Source organism: Delphinapterus leucas, chromosome 6, assembly GCF_059928025.1.
Source record: "Delphinapterus leucas isolate spDelLeu-1000000601 "Yukka" chromosome 6, BTC_Dleu_Yukka2, whole genome shotgun sequence".
NCBI classification, from domain to species: domain Eukaryota; kingdom Metazoa; phylum Chordata; class Mammalia; order Artiodactyla; family Monodontidae; genus Delphinapterus; species Delphinapterus leucas.
In genome coordinates this window covers 88,373,357-88,397,191 of record NC_143134.1, presented here as the reverse complement: position 1 = coordinate 88,397,191, position 23,835 = coordinate 88,373,357, and the positions used below count along the sequence as shown (strand labels likewise).

Below are 23,835 nucleotides of genomic sequence, written 5' to 3'. Positions count from 1 at the left end.
AACAGGAATTGGATAGCTTCTCCCCATACTTCCAGGGGCCTGGTTCTGTGCTACCATCGCCCCCAACTCGCTCAGTTCCCTTTCCTCCCTCACCCTCTTGTAGCCATGTGGATGTCCAGTGAGGACCAGCCTGAAAGTGAGGGTAGCCATGACTCAACTCCCTTATCGGGGTCTCACCAGAGGTTTCCGTGCTTGAGGAAGAAGGGGGTGTCCATATGTCCGGAGGAAATGGGGGGAGACATGCAATTTCAGCTTAGGGTCTAAGGTCTTTTCAGTGTGCCCTCAGCTTCGCAGACCTTCCAGCGACCCAACAGCCAGGTCTGTCCAGCTATGGGGAGAGGTGCTCCAGGAATGGGGAGGGGAGTAGAAACCTAGTAGTGGGGAGACTGGGAGAGTCCGCTCTTGGGAGTAACGATAGAGGACGAGCTGTGGCTGTTGCTTTTTTGAGACTCTGTACTATTTATAAGGTTAGAAATTGTCTATCATATCCCTGGTCCAGACCTTTCCCACATCTGCCTCCCGCCTCCTGTTTCTACCTAGATTTTCAATCCCTCCTAATCTCTTCACCCTCCAAAAACATACCCCTTGCCAAGTTCCCTGATCCTCAGCTGCTGTTTCCTAACACCCCCACCTCTGCTTCCAGCCTTCTCTCTAGTCTGCTTTCTCCCCTTTGGGGCTAGCAGTTTGTAGAGAGGGCAGTGGGCAGCCTAGATTTGCTCAGTCTCTTAGGTAAGAGGCACCAATCTCTGTGTGGAGCTGGGTCACATCATCAGCTGCTAGGCAGACGTGGGGTATGGCACACTCTGCACTGCCTGCCGCCTCCACCGAGAGGTGGTGCCGGGAGGGCTCGGTGAGCCTGGTGTCCCCGGCTGCAATGAAAATACCGTCAGGAGAGGCAGCTGAGGTGGAGGGCAGAGTTTCAGAAGGACTGACTGAAGATGAGAGAGCCTAGGAGGAGTTACAGTGAGAACTGGGTAGTAACTTGGTGACTTAGAAGGAGCAAGGACTGAGTTAGAAGGGCTGGGCTCTTTCTCTGACCTGCTTTGAAACACACACACACACAGAGACACACACACACACACACACAGAGACACACACACACACACACACACAGAGACATACACACACACACACACACACACACACACACACACACACACACACACACACACACACACACACACACACACACACACACACACGGTCTGATTCCCCTTCAGCAAAATTAAAGAGTTGATTAGATCACTTCTGAGATCTCTTTGGGTTAGAAAATCATGATTCTAGCTTGACTGCTGGGAAACCAAACATGGGCCAAGCTCCTCTGGGAGGCCCCCAGCACGTCAGGTTAGAGGAAAGCTGAGACAAGCGGGCCTGGATGGATTGAACAGCAAGTGTTTGGCCTCCCTGCCGAACTAGCTAGAGACAGTGTTTGCAGGTCTCAAGAGCCCTTGGGGATTATCTAATATAACGTCTTCATTCTGCAGAGGAGGAGGCTAAAGCTGTGAGAGGGAAGATCATATGATGAGTCAGGGCAGAGCTCTGAAAATTCCAGACAGGAAGAAGCCAGCAGGGTATAGTAAGAGACAGAGGGAAGAAGACTGAACCAGGAAGGATGAAAACAGGGCAGAGGCGGGGCTGGGAAAGGAGGTGAGCAGGGACAAGGGTAAGAGAGAAACACTTGGAAGAAAAAAGGGAGGCACAGATTCCAGTGCTGGGGGCGGGGCGGTGTCCTCGGGTAACACTGCGTTTCAGACCTGCTTTTGTACCTTGCAGACTAGCCTCTCCTTCAGATGTCTTAGACACGTTAGGCATCCATCTGATGCAACTCATCTTTCATTCTTTAAAATTATTAAATAAAACAAAACCAACTTCACCGCTATCTGCTTTGGTGACTCCCTTTCCTGGGGGGCCTCCTCTCCTCCAACAAGGGTGTATTCTAATGCCCTGATGCCACACGTCAGGTATAGCCAGGCTGGAGAGGAGAAGCCGCCACCATGGTTGCACTTTCGCTGAAGATCAGCATTGGGAATGTGGTAAAGACGATGCAGTTCGAGCCGTCTACCATGGTGTATGACGCCTGTCGCATCATCCGTGAGCGGATCCCAGAGGCCCTGTCTGGCCCTCGTGAGTCTGACTACCCAGATGGCTGAGGCGGGAGTCCTTGGTCCCTTCTCATTCCCAGGCTCTTGGCCTTGGGGGATGACTTTCTTGTCCCCCAAGGCTTTTCATCTCTCAGGTCTGTGCTCCTTGGTTCCCTCCCTCCCCTTTAGGCCCCAGATCACTGAGAAAATAATAAGGGGCAGTGGTGCAGCCATTCAGCCACACTGGGGTCCTTATAAGTCTGAGGTGATCCATCCTCTCTTTTAGCCAGCGACTTTGGGCTATTTCTGTCAGACGATGACCCCAAAAAGGGTATATGGCTGGAGGCCGGGAAAGCTTTGGATTACTACATGCTCCGAAATGGGGTGAGTATGACTTCATCAAGGACCACCAATATCCTCTTCCGTCACTTCCCTCCTTCCACTTCCTATTTTCAGCACCCGCATCTGTCGTCTCTGACCTCCCCCATGCCTTCTTTCTATTACAGGCAGTCATAATACCCTGCTTTCGAGCGAGCCACCATAGTCTTCCTTTTAGTAATCTACTTTCCTCCCGCCTCTGGCTGCCTGAAAAGGAAGTAATACCTTTAGCTTAAAGTGGGCCCCTGCCTCCTATTCCTGCCCCAATAGGACACCATGGAGTACAGGAAGAAACAGAGGCCCTTGAAGATCCGTATGCTGGATGGCACTGTGAAGACTGTCATGGTGGACGACTCTAAGACCGTCACTGACATGCTCATGACCATCTGTGCCCGCATTGGTAAGGGGCTAGTGGGGCCGGAGGCTCAGGGGGAGGCCCCAGCTCTGCCGGAAGACCTGGCTGCAGTGCCTGGGATGCTGCCAACCCACCCCCTCCCCCAGGCATCACCAACCATGATGAATATTCACTGGTTCGAGAGCTCATGGAAGAGAAGAAGGAGGAGGTGACAGGGACCTTACGAAAGGACAAGACACTGCTGCGAGATGAAAAGAAGATGGAGAAACTAAAGCAGAAATTGCACACAGATGACGAGCGTAAGCAGAAAGGGACAGAAGAGGGCATTCGAAACAAGCAGGGTGGCAGGGGCAGCCATTTCTGTGTTATTTACTGAATACTTGCTTTTGCAAGGCACTGTTTAAACACTGGGGATGCATCTGTAGTAAAACAAAGTCCTACACTCACGGAACTTAACATATTGGTGAGAGAGGGTAGGAAATGAAGAAACAAACAAAAAGCCAGAGATTAGATGGCATAGGGGCTCTAGGGGCTTGACATTGAGGGGACTCTCTGTGTCCCAGTGAACTGGCTGGACCATGGCCGGACGCTGAGGGAACAGGGAGTGGAGGAGCACGAGACGCTTCTGCTCCGGAGGAAGTTCTTCTACTCAGACCAGAATGTGGACTCCCGGGACCCTGTCCAGCTGAACCTTCTCTATGTGCAGGTAGGGAAAGGACTTGCCTGGCATGGGGTGGTAGGGAGAGAGGCAGAAGCGCAGTGGGGGTATCTCTGTACCCCAGACAACATTCGCCTCCTTTTGCTGTGCTCTGCAGGCACGAGATGACATCCTGAATGGCTCCCACCCTGTCTCCTTCGACAAGGCCTGTGAGTTCGCTGGCTTCCAATGCCAGATCCAGTTTGGGCCCCACAATGAGCAGAAGCACAAGGCTGGTTTCCTCGAGTGAGTGACCCTCATCCCATACCCTGGCAGGGCCCAGGACTCCCTGCCACTGTGGCCCCAGCACAACGGGCCTGTCTCCATCCCAGTCCTCCTCCCCTGTTTCCTCTTCTCAGGTCCCAGGGTCTGACCCATATGGGTACCTTTTCAGCATCCATCGTCCATTTGTCTCCTCCCTGGCCTCATGTGGAACATAAATGTAGTCCAGAATCCCTGCCCCTGCCCCCTACCTCTGAAGTGAGCATGTAACTTTTCTGAGATGCTCTGAAGAATTGTACTGCAATAGCCAGAGGGAAAGTACATTTTCGTCACAGGGAACATCAGATTTCCAAAGTCTCACAGGTCTCAGCCACTGGTGTTTCTCAGAATATCTACAGTTTGGTGTGGCTTTCTCAGCTTCCTACAAGCATGGTCATCCTTCTCGTGAGCTCCTTCTGCCCTTGGTCCCCTAAAATTGTGCTCTCGACCCTCTTTTCCTGAAGGAATGAGCCTCCAACTCAAGTTCCCTTAGTCTCTTTCCCTGTAAGGAGGGACACAGGCTGTATTCAAGAGTTAGTATGAAGTCATCTCGATTTCAGGGACAATCCAGACTCTAGTCCCTTGAGTCTTCTTTCTCCCCAAAGATAATACTCTCCTAGACATTTCCTTACAACCCTAGGCCCACAGTCCATGGCCCACATAGCCCTGATGCTGTCCACTACATGCTGACCCTCCCTTTTCTGGTGTAGCCTGAAGGACTTCCTGCCCAAGGAGTATGTGAAGCAGAAGGGAGAGCGTAAGATCTTCCAGGTGAATGGGGATGGGGAAAGTGTTTGGGATGACCCGGGAGCTTTGCTGCTTAATCCTACTGACTAAATGGACCCCCGCCCCCTCCTTATCACCCCTACTTTGCTTCCACCCTCCAAGCTGTTCTCCCACCCCTCCTGCACTGAGAAAGCAGAAAACCTGGGCTTCTGGTCTTCACCTGCACACTGCTCTGCTGTGGAACTCAGTTCAGCAATCTTGTTTTCTTTTCTTTACCTCTAACATGGGATAACTATCTTCCCTGAGTAGGATCGATAGGGGAATGAAACGAGGTGGTATGCCTAAATTACTGTGAAGAGTATATATCTTCGTACAGACGGAAGGTGTTATCCCCACTCTTTGAATCCTCAGCCCAAAAGGCCTTGTATTTGACCTCCTACTTCCTAACCATCCATTCGCGTCTACAGAACGTCTGCAAGTTCCTTAACTGCATCCTTCGCTTCTTGAATAATTGCTTCTGCATATCCTTTATCAGCCCCATCCCCTCACCTTCTCATTTTTTATAGCCTGCATCCCCCTAACTTTTCCTCTGTTCCCATCATGCTCTCCCATCATAGTTCACATCCCAACTTAACTCCTCATCTGCGATATCATCCTCCCCACATTTTGCTAAATGTTTCCCCATTTCATACTCGAAGGCACACAAGAACTGTGGACAGATGAGTGAGATCGAGGCCAAGGTACGCTATGTGAAGCTAGCCCGTTCCCTCAAGACGTACGGCGTCTCCTTCTTCCTGGTCAAGGTGGGTTACGGATACTTCTCTCTGCCCGCCCTTACTTCCACTCTTACCCTTTCCTCTCTGAGTCTCTAACCCTGCCCCCAGTCACATTTCCCGTTGTTCCCCAAGAATCTCATTCTCTTCCTTGTGAAAACTTGCCCCTTTGTCAGTTCTTCACCATCACTTCCCTCCTTACCCTGCATTTTCCTTCCTTTTCCCTTTATCCTAACATAGCCTTGTCCCAGGTCCATCCATAGACACCCTGGTTCACCCCTGCCCACCTCAGCACCCCACTGTGGTCTGGATCTGATCCCCTGACCAATAACACCAATGACAACCTCTGCCCTACAGGAAAAGATGAAAGGAAAAAACAAGTTGGTGCCCAGGCTTCTGGGCATCACTAAGGAGTGTGTGATGCGAGTGGACGAGAAGACCAAAGAGGTGATCCAGGAGTGGAACCTCACCAACATCAAACGCTGGGCTGCCTCTCCCAAGAGCTTCACCCTGGTGAGCTGGGGTCTTGGGGGAGAAAGGGCTTTGGAGTTTTCAGAGAAGGGGCAGCCACAGAGGTCTCCCCCGCACCCCTGCTCAGGGGTAGGTGCACTGAATGCAACTCCAGAAAAAAGGAAAACTTTGGAACTATTGCAGGAACGTGGAGATTAGAATAGAGGGGAAACTCTCCTGCAGAATGAGGAAAGCTTAAATGAAACATTTTTTTTTAAATCAACAGAACAGAACTGTAACCAGCAAGCTGAGATCACAGGAAACTTGGGGAGAGGGAAGAAAAAGGTGGCAGAAAGAAAAATAAGCCTCCCCTCTTTCAGCAACAGCTCCTTACAGTAGTTCCCTCCTCTAGCTTTATGTTTTGGCATTATGAATTGAAAACATCCCACCTTGAGGAAGTGCCCCACTGAGAAGGGAAATTAGTAAAGGTGGTTTTTCCATTTTGGGTACTAGTACTAATCCTTAACTATGGTCATTTAATGATAAATGATAAATGTGTCCTCCCAATTCAGGGTGAGAGAAGAGAGATTTCCTAAATGCCACACATTTGAAACTGTAGCATAAAGAGCACTCCTCGGAAATAAAATATTTCCCTCCAAGGAAAATAAAGAAATAGGAGATTGAAGAAAGGCTGTTGTCCTAGAAGCTCTTGGCACGGGGCGGGGAAGCGCCCCTCATCAGCTCGACCTTGGGCTCCCGCCCCACCCTTTCCCATCCTGGGTGGATTCGGGCTTTCCCACTGAGTCCCCACCTTGTCCCCCTAGGATTTCGGGGACTACCAAGATGGCTACTACTCGGTGCAGACAACCGAGGGGGAGCAGATCGCACAGCTCATTGCTGGCTACATCGATATCATCCTTAAGAAGGTGAGCACTGCCTGACCCCCACCTTCTCCTTCTCCTCCCTTACCTTGTCCCCAAGCCGGTCCTTTAGAAAGGGGGACCCAAGTTCCGGAAGATGGCTGACTGCGGAATGAAAAGGCTGCCTTTCCCACTTCCGTCTTCTTTAACTCTTGTTCTTTTTTTCTCCCTACAGAAAAAAAGCAAGGATCACTTTGGACTGGAAGGAGATGAGGAGTCTACTATGCTGGAGGACTCGGTGTCCCCCAAGAAGTACGAGGGGAACTGGGCTGACCCCATCCCTTGGGCAGGGAAGGCAAGGCAGAACCCCCAAGGACTGTGGGAGGTGGGGAGTCCTTAGGATGCCTCTAACCAGTGGCAGGCTGTGGTGAGACCTCACGCACCGTCCAGACCATAGGACGTGCGGAGGCTGTAGAGCGGGGTGGGAAGGGATGAGAGGAGGAGGTCCTCGGAGTGCTCCCCGTACGTCCCCTCTCTAGGTCAACAGTCCTTCAGCAGCAGTGTAACCGGGTGGGGAAGGTGGAGCATGGCTCCGTGGCCCTGCCGGCCATCATGCGCTCCGGAGCCTCCGGTCCTGAGAATTTCCAGGTGGGCAGCATGCCACCTGCCCAGCAGCAGATTACCAGTGGCCAGATGCACCGAGGACACATGCCTCCTTTGGTAAGAGTGCCCCCACTGCCGCCATGATTCCGGGCCTAGCCCCCCTTGGCTGGGCCTAGCCAGGAGTTCGGCAGTCTTTCCCGTGTCCCTATTTGTCTCCTTCTTGGCCTCAGGCTCTCTTTTGCCTTCTCTCTCCTCTAAATGTTCCCTGTTACTTCTCTCTTTGACTCATAGACGTCAGCCCAGCAGGCACTCACTGGAACCATCAACTCCAGCATGCAAGCTGTGCAGGCTGCCCAGGCCACTCTGGATGACTTTGACACTCTGCCCCCTCTGGGCCAGGATGCTGTGAGTATGGGATGGAGGAGAGGCCGATGGTGCTGAAGCTGGGACTCCAAGGAGCAGGGTTGGGATTAACTGCAGCAGAGCAGATCCTGAGGTTTGTTCCTCTTTTCTCTCAGGCCTCGAAGGCCTGGCGTAAGAACAAGATGGATGAATCAAAGCATGAAATCCACTCCCAGGTAGACGCCATCACAGCCGGTACTGCCTCCGTGGTGAACCTGACAGCAGGTAGGCTGGATGCCCAGCCCTCTGTGTGCGGTGGCGGAGGGGAGGGCGAGCATGTGCAAGCGTGAGTGTGACTGGCTCGGTGTGACTGCACCTTGACTCACGGAAGGGACTTCGTGTGTACGTCTCTCTCAGGACGTGTGTGTGACTAACTGCCTGTGACTGGCCTCCTCTTCTTCCTTCTCCCCCCAGGGGACCCTGCCGAGACAGACTACACCGCAGTGGGCTGTGCAGTCACCACAATCTCCTCCAACCTGACGGAGATGTCCCGTGGCGTGAAGCTGCTGGCTGCCCTGCTGGAGGACGAAGGTGGCAGTGGCCGGCCCCTGCTGCAGGCAGCGAAGGGCCTGGCGGGGGCGGTGTCAGAACTGCTGCGCAGTGCCCAGCCGGCCAGTGCCGAGGTCAGGGGCCAGGGGTTGGCACTAGGGAGAGGGGAGGGTTTGAGCCCAAGGAGGAGGGGGTGGTCCATGTTGCGGGATGGAAGGGTGAGACCCATGGGCGTGTAGGACCCGTGGACATGTGGGCAGGGATTAGGCAGCTTCTGACCGGTGTTCACTCTCCACAGCCCCGTCAGAACCTGCTGCAAGCAGCTGGGAACGTGGGCCAGGCCAGTGGGGAGCTGTTGCAGCAAATTGGGGAAAGTGATACTGACCCCCACTTCCAGGTTGGTGACTTACCCAACCCCCAGAGCCCCAGCTTCTAGGAGGTAACCTCTGATCCTGAATCCAGCTCCTGTCCTGCTACTGTAAATTGACCCCTCAGAGCCAACCTGAACCTCTGTTTCCAGGGATGACACTGGGAACCCCCAGTCCCTTTTTTGGGGATAAGAATTCAGAACCCCTGAATCCAAACTTAACCTGTTAGTTCACCCTTGGCCCTTATTGGTGATACGTTTTTGGCTGCCTGTCATCTTTCCCGTATGTAGCCCTCACCCCAACTTGAGGGCATCTTGAACCCCAGCTTCCAGTCCTGTGGACCACACACCCAGAGGACGCTGTTCCTCTCGCTCCCCCTTCCTGCCCCATGCCCGTCTCCTCAGCTGACTTGTCATCCTGGATTTCCCATGCAGATCTGTGCGCCCAGAGGGGCTGGGGTTCCATCTCCCCCCGATCCCCCCACGGTAACGGCCTCTGGCCTGGGCCTTCCCAGCTTTGTCCTCTCTGAGCCGCATACACTCGCTCTGCCCCCTCCCCTGGCCTCCTGGGGGAGCAGAACATGACGGGAGCTGGGGAGGCACGGCCCAGGCAGGACTTGAGAAAATGGGGTCCGAAGGGTAGTACAGGGACTTGTTCCCAAGACTCCAGGGTGACTGCTTCCAACCAAGATTGAGAAGAAATGGAGAAAAGATGCTGGGGGTGGGAGGGACCCCTCCCTCCATCCCATTGTAACAGCGCTGCCCACCCTCCCTCCCCGTTGCCGTCCGAGTGTATCCGCCTCATGCGTTTCTCCCTTTGGTGCAGACACTGTTTCTCTCGGTGTGGGTTTGTTCCTTGGTGGGGGTTCTGTCCCACTTGGTGCTTGAGGCGGGGGCTTGGGGTGGGTCCTGGTTGCTTCTGCGCACACTGTTCTGTGATTGGGGCCGGCGGGACTAATGAAACAGCTCATGCCTCCGAGAAGGGCCCGTGGACCCCAAGCTGGATCTCAGGCCATGCTGACTGCTGTTTTCTCACAGGAGGTGCTCATGCAGCTAGCCAAGGCCGTGGCAAGTGCTGCAGCCGCCTTGGTCCTCAAGGCCAAGAGTGTGGCCCAGCGAACAGAGGACTCAGGGCTTCAGACCCAGGTTATTGCTGCAGCAACACAGTGTGCCCTGTCCACCTCCCAGCTGGTGGCCTGTACCAAGGTGAGCCCCAAAGGTTGCTGCAGCCTGTGCCTAGGGGTGATGCTACCACACACACAAGAGCCTCTCATTTTATCTCTTTGGCCCCCAAGGCCTCGCTACCCAACCTAATAACTATTGTGAACACCACAGACACCCCTACCTCACGACTCCTTTCCCTCGCCTACATCTCTGACACTCACTTTGCCCACAGGTGGTGGCTCCTACTATCAGCTCCCCTGTCTGCCAAGAGCAGCTGGTGGAGGCCGGACGACTAGTGGCCAAAGCCGTGGAGGGCTGTGTGTCCGCCTCCCAGGCCGCCACAGAGGATGGGCAGCTATTGCGGGGAGTAGGAGCAGCGGCTACAGCTGTCACCCAGGCCCTGAATGAGCTGCTGCAGCACGTGAGGGCCCACGCCACAGGGGCTGGGCCTGCTGGCCGCTATGACCAGGCCACTGACACCATCCTCACTGTCACCGAGAACATCTTTAGCTCCATGGGTGATGCTGGTAAGGACAGCCCCCCTGGGAAGACAGAGAATCCCAGTGAGGTTCCCCGAGTCCACTGGAAATTCCCGTGCAGACCCATCACCGCCCCCCACCAAGCACTCAGCACAGTGGGCTGGGTGTTTAATCTCTGAAATCTCCAGTTCCCCATCTGTAAAGCAGGAATATGGTACCCGCTCTGCCTTCCTCGGTGTATTTAAAGAACATACCAACGTGTACACAAAAATAGATGGAAAATGATATTATTAAGAGATAGCCATCCCCATTCTACTCCCTAACCCCCAAAATCCTTCACAAAGAGTCTCTCATCCTCTCAAGACTACTTACGGAAAATACCCATTGGAGACTGCCCCCCCGCCCCTCCTCCCATCAAAACGCACCAGGAAATCTGTTCCTTTCCAAGATCCTAAACCCAGGAAACAGTAACTCCAGGGAAATCACTTCAAGAACTTTTGTGTCTCCTTACTGTCCCTAAAAGCCCTACCTACCTTGCCTGCACCACTTTCCTCCACCCCCAACACCCTCTCAGTATCTCTGGCTCCCTCCGCTGACTGTGCCTACGCTCTCAGGTGAGATGGTGCGACAGGCCCGCATCCTAGCCCAAGCCACCTCTGACTTGGTCAATGCCATCAAGGCTGACGCCGAGGGGGAGAGTGATCTGGAGAATTCCCGCAAGCTCTTAAGCGCCGCTAAGATCCTGGCCGATGCCACAGCCAAGATGGTGGAGGCTGCCAAGGTAGAGAGCCTTCTGTGCACACCCCCAGACTGGGCCCTGTAGGGAAGTAGAAGGGTCCAGATAGTCACCCTCATTTATGGGAGGCGAAAAGCAGAAGATACAAGAGAACAAATACAGGAGCACTGAGGAAATAAATGCGCCCCTAGGCGGTGAGTGGATGGCGCCAGGCTTCCAGGCAGTGTGACTCCCAGAGTCCTTGCTGACTGATAGGAAACTGTACCCTTTTTCTTCCTCTTAAGACCAAGGCCTGCGGTTCCTACTTTGCCCTACTTTGCTGCCACCACCTGTCTGCTTCCTGGATCCCTCTGCTTCCTGGTCTTCTGTGAATGCACGCGGGCATTCAGTCCCAGGGGATCCGCCGCTAGCAGCGCAGAGAAAGACAAGGCGGTGGGACACAGGGACACAAGGGTGCAGAGGACTGTCAGGAAGAAGCCAGTAGATTCCCAGGCTCCCTGGGCTCTGGGGCTCTTCAGTTTGCAGGAGTAACCAGGGCCCCTGATTTGGTATCCCTGAGATCCCTGCTCTAAACCGCATCCTTGTCCCAGAGAGCCCTGCTCACCCCCATTTGCTAGTGGTGTTTTGTGGGGAGGGGGGGGAAGAAATATGGCTGCTTCCCCAGAGAGGGGAAGCAGAAACAGTTCTACCCAAGAAAGGGATTTCAGCATCCCAGACGGAAGCCAGAGCCCCTTTAGGCTCCCCTTTTGCCTGCCTGAGGTAGCTCGTCTCAACTATGATTACCTTTCAGTGGGGGTAGTTAGAAATGACTTCAGGAAAATACCTCTGAGTTTGGAGGGGTCAGGGAAGAGCTTATTTAGGGTCCACAGGGACGCAGGGTGGTAACTGTCCCCTCGCCACCTCTCAGGGAGCAGCCGCCCACCCTGACAGTGAGGAGCAGCAGCAGCGGCTGCGGGAGGCAGCTGAGGGTCTCCGCATGGCGACCAACGCAGCTGCACAGAATGCCATCAAGAAGAAGCTGGTGCAGCGCCTGGAGGTGAGGCTGGGAACCAAGCCAGTGTAGGTGCTCTAGGAGGAATGAAACTGGGAGGGATGTGCGGGGACGCTGATGTTTCCTTGGGGGATAGCACGGGCAGGGTAAGCCAGGGACAGGGTATAGGAATGTCTGGGCCTCGTCCTCACTATTCTGTCCTTAAAGCACGCAGCCAAGCAGGCTGCAGCCTCAGCTACACAGACCATCGCTGCGGCCCAACATGCAGCCTCCACCCCCAAGGCCTCTGCCGGCCCCCAGCCACAGCTGATGCAGAGCTGCAAGGTGAGACGCCAGGAAGCACGTGGGGGCGGGCGGAGGCGTGGAAGATGCGGGACTTTCCCCCAGCCTGCGGAGAGGTGGCCCTGATGACATTTTCACCTACAGGCTGTGGCAGAGCAGATTCCACTGCTGGTGCAGGGCGTCCGAGGGAGCCAAGCCCAGCCTGACAGTCCCAGTGCGCAGCTAGCCCTCATCGCTGCCAGCCAGAGCTTCCTGCAGGCAAGGCATCTTCCGCTCACCGCTCAGACCAGACCCCTCCCACTCCTCTATGAGACCTTTAGATTTAATCAGTTTAAATCTCTGCCAATAGCCTCTCTCCCAGTACTGAGCCCCAGTGCTCACCACATCCTGACCGTCATCAGTCCCTGTACCCAAGCCGAGAGGGCGTATGGTACACTTCATCTGCCTACCTGTTCCCCAACAGCCAGGTGGGAAGATGGTGGCAGCCGCGAAGGCCTCAGTGCCAACAGTTCAGGACCAGGCATCGGCCATGCAGCTGAGTCAGTGTGCTAAGAACCTTGGCACCGCACTGGCTGAACTCCGTACCGCTGCCCAGAAGGTATAGGAGCTGGCTACCTTTTTGCAAGATGAGGGGGGAGTCCTAGGATGATGGAGAATCTGTTCAGAATATCCTAAAATGGGTAATTGTGTAACCTGAGGCGTGAATGAGACAGTGTACCTCCTACACCTCAACACCCCCCCCCTGCCCCCCATATCTTTGTAGGCTCAGGAAGCATGTGGGCCTTTGGAGATGGATTCTGCTCTGAGTGTGGTACAGAATCTAGAGAGAGATCTGCAGGAAGTGAAGGCAGCAGCTCGAGATGGCAAGCTTAAGCCCTTACCTGGGGAGACGGTAGGTATTCGAAAGACCTCATTCCTTCTCAAACCCTGAGGTCTTCCTTCTCACCCGTGCCCCAGAGCTGCCCAGAACCTTCACTCAAACTGCCAGCTGTCCCTGAATAGCTGCTCAGGTTCCCTCTTCCCAGTTCCTCCTGCGCCTGATCCCCTGAGTCTCCTCCTTCATCCCTAGATGGAGAAGTGTGCCCAGGACCTGGGCAACAGCACCAAAGCAGTGAGCTCCGCCATCGCCCAGCTGCTGGGGGAGGTTGCCCAGGGCAATGAGAATTACGCAGGTACGTGGACAGGGCTGGGAATGGGGCATGTGGTGAGGAGGATGGGGGAATGGGAGCTGTACGGAGGAAGCCACTGGCATCAGGGCCTGGCAGTGACGGTGCCTTTTCCCCTCCTTCCTCTCTCCTTGTTTCCCCAGGTATCGCAGCTCGGGATGTGGCAGGTGGGCTGCGGTCACTGGCCCAAGCCGCCAGGGGCGTAGCTGCCCTGACATCAGATCCTGCGGTGCAAGCCATTGTGCTTGACACAGCCAGTGATGTACTGGATAAGGCCAGCAGCCTCATCGAGGAGGCGAAGAAGGCAGCTGGCCATCCAGGGGACCCTGAGAGCCAGCAGCGGCTTGCGCAGGTCAGGTATTGGGACAGGGCCACTCCCTGCCTCTCCCCCAGATCCCGTCAGAAGGCCCACCCTGACGGGGGAAGAGTCTCATCGACACCGCAGCTCCTCTCTGGATTCCGTCCTTCCTTCTCAGTCTTAGTAGAAGTGTCTTAGCTAGACTGAGGCAGGGGCCTAGCTGAAAGCCACATTTGGGGAAGTTTGGTCACCATCACTTGATACCCTAACGTGATACCCTGGCCTATTCAGCTAAAACACCCCTTTTCTGCTTTCACTTTCAGAGTCTCCCATGGGTGGAGGAGGGGATCTCCCAGTTGTTTCCATTTTGGCAACCCCCGTCTCCTTTCCCACCTCAGGTGGCCAAAGCAGTGACCCAGGCCCTGAACCGCTGCGTCAGCTGCCTGCCTGGTCAGCGAGATGTGGACAATGCCCTGAGAGCAGTGGGAGATGCCAGCAAGCGACTCCTGAGTGACTCGGTAGGAGGACAGGGGTGTGGGGGGAACACAGGGAGGATGAAGGACTCCAAGCTTCTACCTCTGGACCTCTCCTTGACCCTGACTCCCCAGATGTATCCCCTTTCATTGCCCCCAGGCTCTGTGCCCACCTCTCAGCGCTCCTTTACCAGACTCTCCCTCACATCATTTCCCATTCTTGCACCTGACTTTGTCTCTGACCCTGCAGCTTCCCCCCACCACCGGGACTTTTCAAGAAGCTCAGAGCCGCCTGAATGAAGCCGCTGCTGGGCTAAATCAGGCAGCCACAGAACTGGTGCAGGCCTCTCGGGGAACCCCTCAGGACCTGGCTCGAGCCTCAGGTCGATTCGGACAGGACTTCAGCACCTTCCTGGAAGCTGGTGTGGAGATGGCAGGCCAGGCTCCGGTACGAAGAGGCACTGGGTCCTGTTCGAGGGTTAGATCAGAGGCATCTCTGTGACCACAGAGTCCTCACCTGCTCCTGGCTCACTCCCCTCCCCAGTCTCTAGCAGTACTTGAGTGTCTGGGACAGAAGATCCCTTTTAGAGACAGATATGAAAGGACTGGACAATGTGTTGACCTTCTTGCCTTCGACAGAGCCAGGAGGACCGCGCCCAGGTTGTGTCCAACTTGAAGGGCATCTCCATGTCTTCAAGCAAACTTCTTCTGGCCGCCAAAGCCCTGTCCACAGACCCTGCAGCCCCCAACCTCAAGAGTCAGCTGGCTGCAGCTGCCCGGTACGTGGGAGCTGGGAAGCCCAGCCCTAGAATGTTGAAGAGACTGGGGAGGGGACATCTCATGAGAAGTCCCTGGCTTAGGAATTGTTCCAGGCAAAAGAGAAATGGCTAGACTTCCTACACGTACAGGATGCAGAAATGATGACCTTTGCGCCCATTCACTTGACTTTCTCTTCCTCCCAGGGCAGTGACTGACAGCATCAACCAGCTCATCACCATGTGCACCCAGCAGGCGCCCGGCCAGAAAGAGTGTGACAATGCCCTGCGGGAATTGGAGGTGGGCCCTGTCAGGCTAAATGGGGTTGAGGTTGAGGAAAGGGTTCTTGCTTGGAGGGTGAGGGGGGTGTCTTGGATCTCACTTCACCCTCCCCATCTACAGACGGTCCGGGAACTCCTAGAGAACCCAGTCCAGCCCATCAGTGACATGTCCTACTTTGGCTGCCTGGACAGTGTCATGGAAAACTCAAAGGTAAGTGCACCCAGGAACCCAGGAGGGCAGAGGACAGGAAGATGGAACTAACCGGGGGCTGCTCTGTCCCCCTGAGGACAGGCTCTGACTCTCTTGATACACTGTGTTCCTCAGGTACTGGGTGAGGCCATGACTGGCATCTCCCAAAATGCCAAGAACGGAAACCTGCCAGAGTTTGGGGAGGCCATTGCCACAGCCTCCAAGGCCCTCTGCGGCTTCACCGAGGCAGCTGCACAGGTTATGCTCCTGAGATGGTCCCTGGAATGCCCCTGCTTTCCCTCCTCCACCTCCTCGCAGCCTGACACACTTGCAGAAAACTCAAAAAGTTATGCTTGCAAAGCCAACTGTATGGAAACTGGGGATCTTTCCCCCTTCTAAAGTAGAGATATCGGGCTTCCCTGGTGGCACAGTGGTTGGGAGTCCGCCTGCCGATGCAGGGGACACGGGTTCGTGCCCCGGTCCGGGAGGATCCCACGTACCGCGGAGCGGCTGGGCCCGTGAGCCATGGCCGCTGAGCCTGGGCGTCCGGAGCCTGTGCTCCGCAGGGAGAGAGGCCACAGCAGTGAGAGACCCGCGTACCACAAAAAAAAAAAAAAATTAAAAAAAAAAATTAAGTAGAGATATTTGTCAGCAGTCATAGAACACCAGCAGTTCTGATCACTGTCACCCCTGAGCCCTGGTGCTTTGAGGTATGGTTACACTGTCCAATCATTGGGCTGTTTCCAGACCCAGTTTTCTTGGTATATGCTGATTAGCATATGCAAATTATTTTCACATAATTATTACTTGGGGGGGCGGGGCAGGGGGGTGTGCCGCAAGGCATGTGGGATCTTAGTTCCCTGACCAGGGATCGAACCTGGGCTCCCTGCAGTGGAAGTCTTAACCACTGGACCACCTGGGAAGTCCCCACATAATTGTTACTTTATTAGAATAGTACCAGGGACTAAATTTCCAGTTACTTGCGTCACCACTTAACTTTGCCTTTTTCTACATTATGAAGTGTAAAACGACCTATTAGCTCAGAGTATTCTGCTTTCGTATATGAATCCTTAAAACAAACTGGCTTGAGAGCTCATCATCTCAGACTGTGTCCCTGAAGGCCTATCATCCTGCTCCTTCAGTCGCCCTACCTCCCCGTGTCCTGTTCTGTTGGGTGGCCTGCGGTATATGGTTTAACTTATTTCTGGAATAGCATGAAGAGGAAAAAGCAAAGTTACCATGTGTTGGGTGAAGTAAGAATCAAACCTTATGATGGTCTTCCAAGCAAAAACAGATTTTGGCAACCATTATACCCATCCCTTCCCCCTTTCCAAATCTCTGAAGCTTGGAGGTATCGTAAGTGTTAATTAGCCTAACACCCTCTATAGTTTTACAACTATCTCTAAAAGGGGTTTTGTGTGTGTGTGTATGGGGCTTTCAAACTTTTTTTTACTGCCACTTACAGTAAGCAGTACTTTTCACCTTAAGACCCAGCATACAAACACATACACATAGAATTTTAATAAAAACCTTATTTTGTGTCTTTCCTTTTTTTTTTTTTTTTTTACTTTTTTAATCTTCTGAAATGTTTGAACAAATTTAACAAAACAGGAGAGGTTTTTTTCCCTCTTATAGTGTAACTATAGTTAGCTAATATACCTCCACTCACATAGAACCCTGGCCACTAAACTTAGCCCTGCTCCCCTTTGTCCCCACTATCGCTATTCGAGTCCCACCTAAAGAATATTCCTTATTCCTCACCCCACCTCTTCTCTCTCCCCAGGCTGCATATCTGGTTGGCGTCTCTGACCCCAATAGCCAAGCTGGACAGCAAGGGCTGGTGGAGCCCACGCAGTTTGCCCGAGCAAACCAGGCAATTCAGATGGCATGTCAGAGTTTGGGAGAGCCTGGCTGCACCCAGGCCCAGGTAACTCAAAGGGACAGGCACCATGGACAAGCCTGGGAAAGGCTGCTGAGCTAGGACAGACCAGCCCTGTGAGGGGGAGAGGGAGATGCAGGACATGTGGGGAAGGAGAGGTTGGGGCCCCAGCTCTGACCCCCTACCCACAGCATCTCTGGGTCATTGTCTTCTCCTACCGTGTTTCTCATTGTTCCTTCACTTACTGCCAAGTTCACCACCTCTTTATGGATGTTTGAGCTCACTCTCCTACAGAGCCTGTTGTTATTTCTCCATTAGTGTGTCGGCTTTTCATCTTTCTTTCCCCCACACCCTGCTCATGCTCATCTTTGGGTATCTCTCTCTCCCAGATCTTGACTTTTCAGGTGACTTTGTCTTTCCTAATTAGACTTCCAAGGGTATTGCTATACATCCCCCAAGCGAAAGGGGCTGCTCCCTGGAGTAGACACTTCCCTCCTGCCCTCATTGTGGCTCTTCCACGTTTCTGTCTCCTCAGGTGCTCTCTGCAGCCACCATTGTGGCCAAACACACGTCTGCACTGTGTAACAGTTGCCGCCTGGCTTCTGCCCGGACTGCCAATCCTACAGCCAAGCGCCAGTTCGTACAATCGGCCAAGGAGGTGGCCAACAGCACGGCCAATCTTGTCAAGACCATCAAGGTTCCCGGTGTTGGAATTCTCAACCTCTCCCTGACCTGTCCAGTTTTCTCTGCCCTGACCCCCTGTCATTCCCTGAGGCTGTCGACCAAATCCCACCTGCCTGAGCCCAAGGCCTTTCCTATCCACGCTGGTCATCACCAGCCTCTCCCCACACCCTTTAAGCTCAGGAGGGAGACCTGGGCTGCACCGCCTTTGTCTACAGTCCGTCCTGAGGGCCTCCCCATCGCTCCCTTTTCAGGCGCTGGACGGGGCCTTCACAGAGGAGAACCGTGCGCAGTGCCGAGCAGCAACAGCCCCGCTGCTGGAGGCTGTGGAAAATCTGAGTGCCTTTGCCTCCAACCCTGAGTTCTCCAGTGTTCCCGCCCAGATCAGCCCCGAGGTGAGGCCGGGTGAAGGCAGAATGGATGGGCCGTCTGCCGCTTCATCTTCCCAGGAGTCTTGAGATTCACCTCCCTGCTTCCCCTCTCCCCAGGGCCGGGCTGCCATGGAGCCCATTGTGATCTCTGCCAAGACAATGTTGGAGAGTGCCGGGGGCCTAATCCAGACAGCCCGGGCCCTGGCAGTCAATCCCCGGGACCCCCCGCGCTGGTCGGTGCTGGCTGGCCACTCCCGTACTGTCTCAGACTCCATCAAGAAGCTCATTACAAGCATGAGGTACAGGGGGCGGGCTGGAGAACCGGTGTGACTGGGGGATATACGTTGTGACAGAATGGAGGGGTGGGCCCTTAGGTGCAATGAGATGGGATGGTGTTGGAGAACACCTGTTGTCCAAGATTCGGGGGATACGGGGAAAGGCAGGCTAGCCTTGTATTAAAGGGACATTCTTGGTGTTGGAGCCTGTGATGTGTCTGCAGGGACAAGGCTCCAGGGCAGCTGGAGTGTGAGGCGGCCATTGCAGCTCTGAACAGCTGTCTGCGGGACCTAGACCAGGCTTCCCTTGCCGCAATCAGCCAGCAGCTTGCTCCCCGTGAGGGAATCTCTCAAGAGGTAAGGGGGAAGGGGGTTCTATGAAAGGTGTCTGGGAGGAGCGATGGCAGGCTTGAGGAAGGTGGGGGATCTGGGAATGGGCTTCATAGAAACATCGAGGGTATGGAACATGCCAAGGGGGTTAGTTAGTTGGATGCGGAAGGAAGAGTGGGGTCCTGTGCAACTAGAGGGTCCCTTTGCAGGTCACAGTCAGAGCTAAAGTTCGCTTCCTCCCCAGGCCTTGCATACCCAGATGCTCACTGCAGTGCAGGAGATCTCCCATCTTATTGAGCCACTGGCCAGTGCTGCCCGGGCAGAAGCCTCCCAGCTGGGACACAAGGTACCTGGGGAGACACGTGGGGAGACCGGGATAGGGTAAACAAGGGTACCTGGCCCGGCTGACCCATTCCAAACCCTTGCCTCAGGTGTCCCAGATGGCCCAGTACTTTGAGCCACTCACCTTGGCTGCAGTGGGTGCTGCCTCCAAGACCCTGAGTCATCCTCAGCAGATGGCACTCCTGGACCAGACCAAAACCTTGGCCGAGTCTGCCCTGCAGTTGCTGTACACGGCCAAGGAGGCTGGCGGTAACCCCAAGGTACTGAGGGCCGGGTCGAGAGGCTGCTACTACAGTAAGAGAAGCAGGAACAGCTGGGCCCCAGCTCACTCAGTCTGCCCCACAGCAAGCAGCTCACACCCAGGAAGCCCTGGAGGAGGCTGTACAGATGATGACAGAGGCCGTGGAGGACCTGACAGCCACCCTCAACGAGGCGGCCAGTGCTGCCGGGGTTGTCGGCGGCATGGTGGACTCCATCACCCAGGCCATCAACCAGGTTGGAGTCTTGGGGTGCCCATGGACAGAGCCTACTGTGGACCAGGGTCCCTGAGCCCAGTGGCAGAGACCAACAACCTTTCCTCTTCCCCCATTCTCTCCCCTTAGCTAGATGAAGGACCAATGGGTGAACCAGAAGGTTCCTTCGTGGATTATCAGACAACTATGGTGCGGACAGCCAAGGCCATTGCTGTCACCGTTCAGGAGATGGTGAGTTTGGGAGAGAAGAAGAGGACTGCTCTTGGAAAGTTGAGTTTGGACATAACTTCACTTCTTCCACTGTCTCCAGGTAACCAAGTCAAACACCAGCCCTGAGGAGCTGGGCCCTCTCGCTAACCAGCTGACCAGTGACTATGGCCGTTTGGCCTCACAGGCCAAGCCTGCAGCTGTGGCTGCTGAAAATGAAGAGGTAACTTGGAGGCAGTTGTGACCTTCCCCAGCGCCTCACAGAAAACCCCAGAGGCATGCCCCTTGTCCCATCATGTCAGCCTCTGGGGCTGTCCCACCCTCGCCCCCTCTGACCTTTCATAGAAAGGGGAACTCCTCCTCAGGGCCACTCCACGAAAGAGTGATCAGGGCTCCGCATAGGGACAGCATCAAAGCCTTCGGTCACAGGCATAAAGGAGACAGCCCAGGATCTAGAGCTTTCCTGGTCTGCCGCTGTTTCTCTGCTGACCCTCTTCTGGGCCTGTGGCTGCTTTTCTGCTGTGCTGCAAGCCTGTATTCCCTTCCTGGTTCTTTTGTTGTAAAGCCCTGAAGCGCTTCCTTCCCTAAGCTCCTGGCTTTCCAAGAAAGCAAGTAAAAATGGATCTTAGCCTGACACACCTAATCCCCAGCCCCAAACCCCTCCACAACCGCACCGCACACAGGCCAAATTGTAAGCCGTGGCCTCTGACTCAGATACCCCAGCGTGAAGTGCTTCTCCCCTCCTCCTCACCGTGCTTAACAAGGTCCTCACAGCTGGTGCCCACAGGCCAGTATTTTCCATGTGTGGGAGGTGACCTCCTGACTAAAGGCTGTGAAACAGGACAAGTCTGTGCTGGGCGCTTTTTCTCACTACCTCCTCAGTCTGCAGTGCATGATTTCTTAGGTCCTTAGTGACTCCTCCGAGCGCACTGGACGTACCCGAGCGCCTCTCGTAAAATCCATCTCCCTCTTTCATCTGCTCACAGATAGGTGCCCACATCAAGCACCGGGTTCAGGAACTGGGACACGGCTGTGCTGCTCTGGTCACCAAGGCAGGCGCCCTGCAGTGCAGCCCCAGTGACGCCTACACCAAGAAGGAGCTCATAGAGTGTGCCCGGCGAGTCTCTGAGAAGGTGACCGAGCTCATCCCCACGGACTGAGGGCCAGGCTCCCCAACCCTGCAGCCTTTCCCATCCTCCTCCAGCCTTCCCAGCCCTCTCCTCCGTCCCTTCTCTCAGACACCGGTGACCTTTCCCTTTCACGGGACACCGGCCACAGTCGCCACATGACTCTCCTCCCCCAGGTCTCCCACGTGCTGGCTGCGCTCCAGGCCGGGAATCGTGGCACCCAGGCCTGCATCACGGCAGCCAGTGCTGTGTCCGGCATCATTGCCGACCTCGACACCACCATCATGTTCGCTACCGCTGGCACACTCAATCGAGAGGGCGCTGAAACTTTCGCTGACCACCGGTGAGGAGGGCACTGGGCCTCATGGAGGCAGGGTGGGGTTTGGGCCACAGAGGCTGGAGGGGCCGGGGGAGGCCTGAGAAGAGCTGACTGGGCCGGACCCTCCCCCAGAGAGGGCATTCTGAAGACTGCAAAGGTGCTGGTGGAGGACACCAAGGTCCTGGTGCAGAACGCAGCTGGGAGCCAGGAGAAGTTGGCACAGGCTGCCCAGTCCTCTGTGGCCACCATCACCCGCCTCGCCGACGTGGTCAAGCTGGGTGCAGCCAGCCTGGGAGCCGAGGACCCAGAGACCCAGGTATCCAACTCACACCCCTAATTCTGGCCAGAACCACTTCCTGTTCCCCCTTTTCTTCCCGCAGACCAGAGCCTCTGCTCCCCCACACAGGTGGTGCTGATCAATGCAGTGAAAGATGTGGCCAAGGCCCTGGGAGACCTCATCAGTGCAACAAAGGCTGCAGCTGGCAAAGTTGGGGATGACCCTGCCGTGTGGCAGCTCAAGAACTCTGCCAAGGTGGGAGGAAATGAGAGCTGCTTCTGGGGAGGGAGCGGACCATTGTGCTTCCTCCTGTTCCTTAAAATGATCCCTCCTTCCCTCCCTCCCCTGATGCTCCCCAGGTGATGGTGACCAATGTGACATCACTGCTTAAGACTGTGAAAGCTGTGGAGGATGAGGCCACCAAAGGCACACGGGCCTTGGAGGCAACCACTGAGCACATACGGCAGGAACTGGCGGTGAGTGCAAGTCTGGGGCATCGGGGACTTGGGTCGGAGAGCAGGGTCGTGACAGATTGTGAACTTGCGCTGCACCCACACACACACAGATGTAGATACACAGTCTCCTGCTCGTTGCCAGACTTCTTACACGAGCTGCACTCTTGTCTTCCCCTTCCTCACCTATTTCCTCCCTAGCGTTTGACACCTCCCTTTCATCCCCCCACTTTCTCTGGTCACCAGTGGCCTCTTAGTTGCCACATGCAGTGGCCGCTTCTTGGCCTTCATCTTCTTCAGACATTTCCAAAGCAGTTGACTCCCTTAGCAAGCCTCTCTTTGAAAGCCTTTCTTCCTTTGGCCTTCTTGACACTGGCTTTTCTCTTGCCTCCCACGTCTCTTCTGTAGTCGTCATTGAATCACCTTCAACCTAGTAAACGTAGAGGCCTTCCCAGAACTGCACATATCGGCCTCTTACTCTATCCTCTTCTTTGGCAAGTTTAACCACTCTCTTTATCGTTCTCTAACAAGTTGAATTCCAATTCTGAGTTTAGTTATTTCCAACTGCCTGTTTGACATCAGCACCGAGATGCAGTGCCTCCCAACCAGCTGTTCTTCCTGACGTGCTGCTTCCCACTAACGATGGTAACAGCCTCCCGGTCCTGAAGGTTCCCTCAGTCATCTTTGACTTCACTGCCTCACTCACCATATTCAGGCCATCGCCAGGTCCTGCCAGCCACCCTCCTCTGTTCTCTTTTCCTTTCATCCCTCCTCTCCGGGCCCACTGGCAGCATTCTCCCTCACTTTGACTGCTGTGCCAGTTTTCTACCTGGTGTCCCTGCTTTGAGTCTCTGTCACTTTCATCTTTCCTACTCATCTTTCTAAGTTTTTTTTTTTTTTTTTAATCTATTTATTTGGCTGCGTTGGGTCTTAGTTGAGGCATGCGGGATCTTTCGTTGTGGGCTCCAGAGCGCGTGGGCTCTGTAAGTTGTGGTTCGTGGGCTTAGTTGCCCCACAGCATGTGGGATCTTAGTTCCCCGACCAGGGATCGAACCCGCGTCCCCTGCATTGGAAGGCGGATTCTTAACCACTGGACCACCATGGAAGTCCCTCATCTTTCTAACTTCTAAATTCGTCTTTCTCATCTTCTGTTTTCACCTCTCCTTAGAGATGTCTAAATTGAAATTCCTAACATTCTGCTTCCCAAACCTGATCATTCCCTCATCTTTCCCATATCAGTACATGGCACCTCTTAGTAACTCAGTTCCTAAAGATAGAAACCCAGCTTTAACATCTTTCTCTCGTTCCCTACATCTGAGCCCATCAGCAGTTCTTTTAGTGCTCCCTCCAAATAGATCTCATTTGCCCTTTGCCCCACCTCTGCTACCACCACCTTGTCCAAACCATCATCGGTCCTTAGCTGTGTTTATGTGATAGCGTCTGTCTAATCTCCCTGCTTCCCCACTCCACTCACCCCCTCCAGTCCATCTTCTCTACACGGTAGCCAGAATAATTTTTTTTTTTTTTAGGCCGTGCCGTGCAGCTTGTGGAATCTTAGTTCCCCGACCAGGGATTGAACCTAGGGCCATGGCAGTGAAAGCGCCACGTCCTAACCACTGGACCGCCAGGGAATTCCCAGAATTATCTTTTAAAAATATACATCAGGTTATGTCACTTCAGTGCTTACAACCCTTTAGTGACTGCCCTGGCATCTGTGGTAAAATCCACTCTCCTTACCATTGCCTCCCAGGCTCCAGGGCCCCTGCTCTCCTCCCCTTCCAGGCCCCAGGCCCACTGCATTCTCAGCTCTGCCCACTGCAGGCCCTTGCTCTTGCTCTCTTCCA

At 54.6% G+C, this 23,835-nt stretch overlaps 1 protein-coding gene across 2 annotated transcripts in view; it reads left to right on the top strand.

Moving 5' to 3' along the window:
* TLN1 (talin 1) overlaps positions 1-23,835 on the top strand; it is a 32,235-nt gene that overhangs the window by 4,276 nt on the left and 4,124 nt on the right. The window contains exons 2-49 of one of the 2 annotated variants that reach the window (XM_089913386.1): positions 1,962-2,124; positions 2,368-2,465; positions 2,730-2,859; positions 2,961-3,113; positions 3,378-3,520; positions 3,630-3,757; positions 4,483-4,543; positions 5,197-5,301; positions 5,629-5,784; positions 6,546-6,647; positions 6,817-6,893; positions 7,121-7,301; positions 7,476-7,589; positions 7,703-7,811; positions 8,001-8,209; positions 8,374-8,472; positions 8,878-8,928; positions 9,481-9,648; positions 9,839-10,133; positions 10,700-10,866; positions 11,729-11,857; positions 12,020-12,136; positions 12,239-12,352; positions 12,558-12,692; positions 12,858-12,986; positions 13,164-13,266; positions 13,404-13,612; positions 13,957-14,076; positions 14,282-14,479; positions 14,671-14,810; positions 14,994-15,087; positions 15,190-15,279; positions 15,394-15,516; positions 17,042-17,185; positions 17,673-17,834; positions 18,073-18,213; positions 18,307-18,488; positions 18,689-18,821; positions 19,039-19,140; positions 19,226-19,396; positions 19,482-19,631; positions 19,739-19,840; positions 19,920-20,039; positions 20,803-20,949; positions 21,120-21,286; positions 21,395-21,578; positions 21,669-21,794; positions 21,899-22,015. In XM_089913386.1, the coding sequence (XP_089769512.1) occupies positions 1,995-2,124; positions 2,368-2,465; positions 2,730-2,859; positions 2,961-3,113; positions 3,378-3,520; positions 3,630-3,757; positions 4,483-4,543; positions 5,197-5,301; positions 5,629-5,784; positions 6,546-6,647; positions 6,817-6,893; positions 7,121-7,301; positions 7,476-7,589; positions 7,703-7,811; positions 8,001-8,209; positions 8,374-8,472; positions 8,878-8,928; positions 9,481-9,648; positions 9,839-10,133; positions 10,700-10,866; positions 11,729-11,857; positions 12,020-12,136; positions 12,239-12,352; positions 12,558-12,692; positions 12,858-12,986; positions 13,164-13,266; positions 13,404-13,612; positions 13,957-14,076; positions 14,282-14,479; positions 14,671-14,810; positions 14,994-15,087; positions 15,190-15,279; positions 15,394-15,516; positions 17,042-17,185; positions 17,673-17,834; positions 18,073-18,213; positions 18,307-18,488; positions 18,689-18,821; positions 19,039-19,140; positions 19,226-19,396; positions 19,482-19,631; positions 19,739-19,840; positions 19,920-20,039; positions 20,803-20,949; positions 21,120-21,286; positions 21,395-21,578; positions 21,669-21,794; positions 21,899-22,015 (6,525 nt within the window). In that variant the 5' untranslated portion in view covers positions 1,962-1,994. The remainder of the gene's footprint in view (positions 1-1,961; positions 2,125-2,367; positions 2,466-2,729; positions 2,860-2,960; positions 3,114-3,377; positions 3,521-3,629; positions 3,758-4,482; positions 4,544-5,196; positions 5,302-5,628; positions 5,785-6,545; positions 6,648-6,816; positions 6,894-7,120; positions 7,302-7,475; positions 7,590-7,702; positions 7,812-8,000; positions 8,210-8,373; positions 8,473-8,877; positions 8,929-9,480; positions 9,649-9,838; positions 10,134-10,699; positions 10,867-11,728; positions 11,858-12,019; positions 12,137-12,238; positions 12,353-12,557; positions 12,693-12,857; positions 12,987-13,163; positions 13,267-13,403; positions 13,613-13,956; positions 14,077-14,281; positions 14,480-14,670; positions 14,811-14,993; positions 15,088-15,189; positions 15,280-15,393; positions 15,517-17,041; positions 17,186-17,672; positions 17,835-18,072; positions 18,214-18,306; positions 18,489-18,688; positions 18,822-19,038; positions 19,141-19,225; positions 19,397-19,481; positions 19,632-19,738; positions 19,841-19,919; positions 20,040-20,802; positions 20,950-21,119; positions 21,287-21,394; positions 21,579-21,668; positions 21,795-21,898; positions 22,016-23,835) is intronic. The other variant, XM_022600175.3, reaches the window with a different exon arrangement.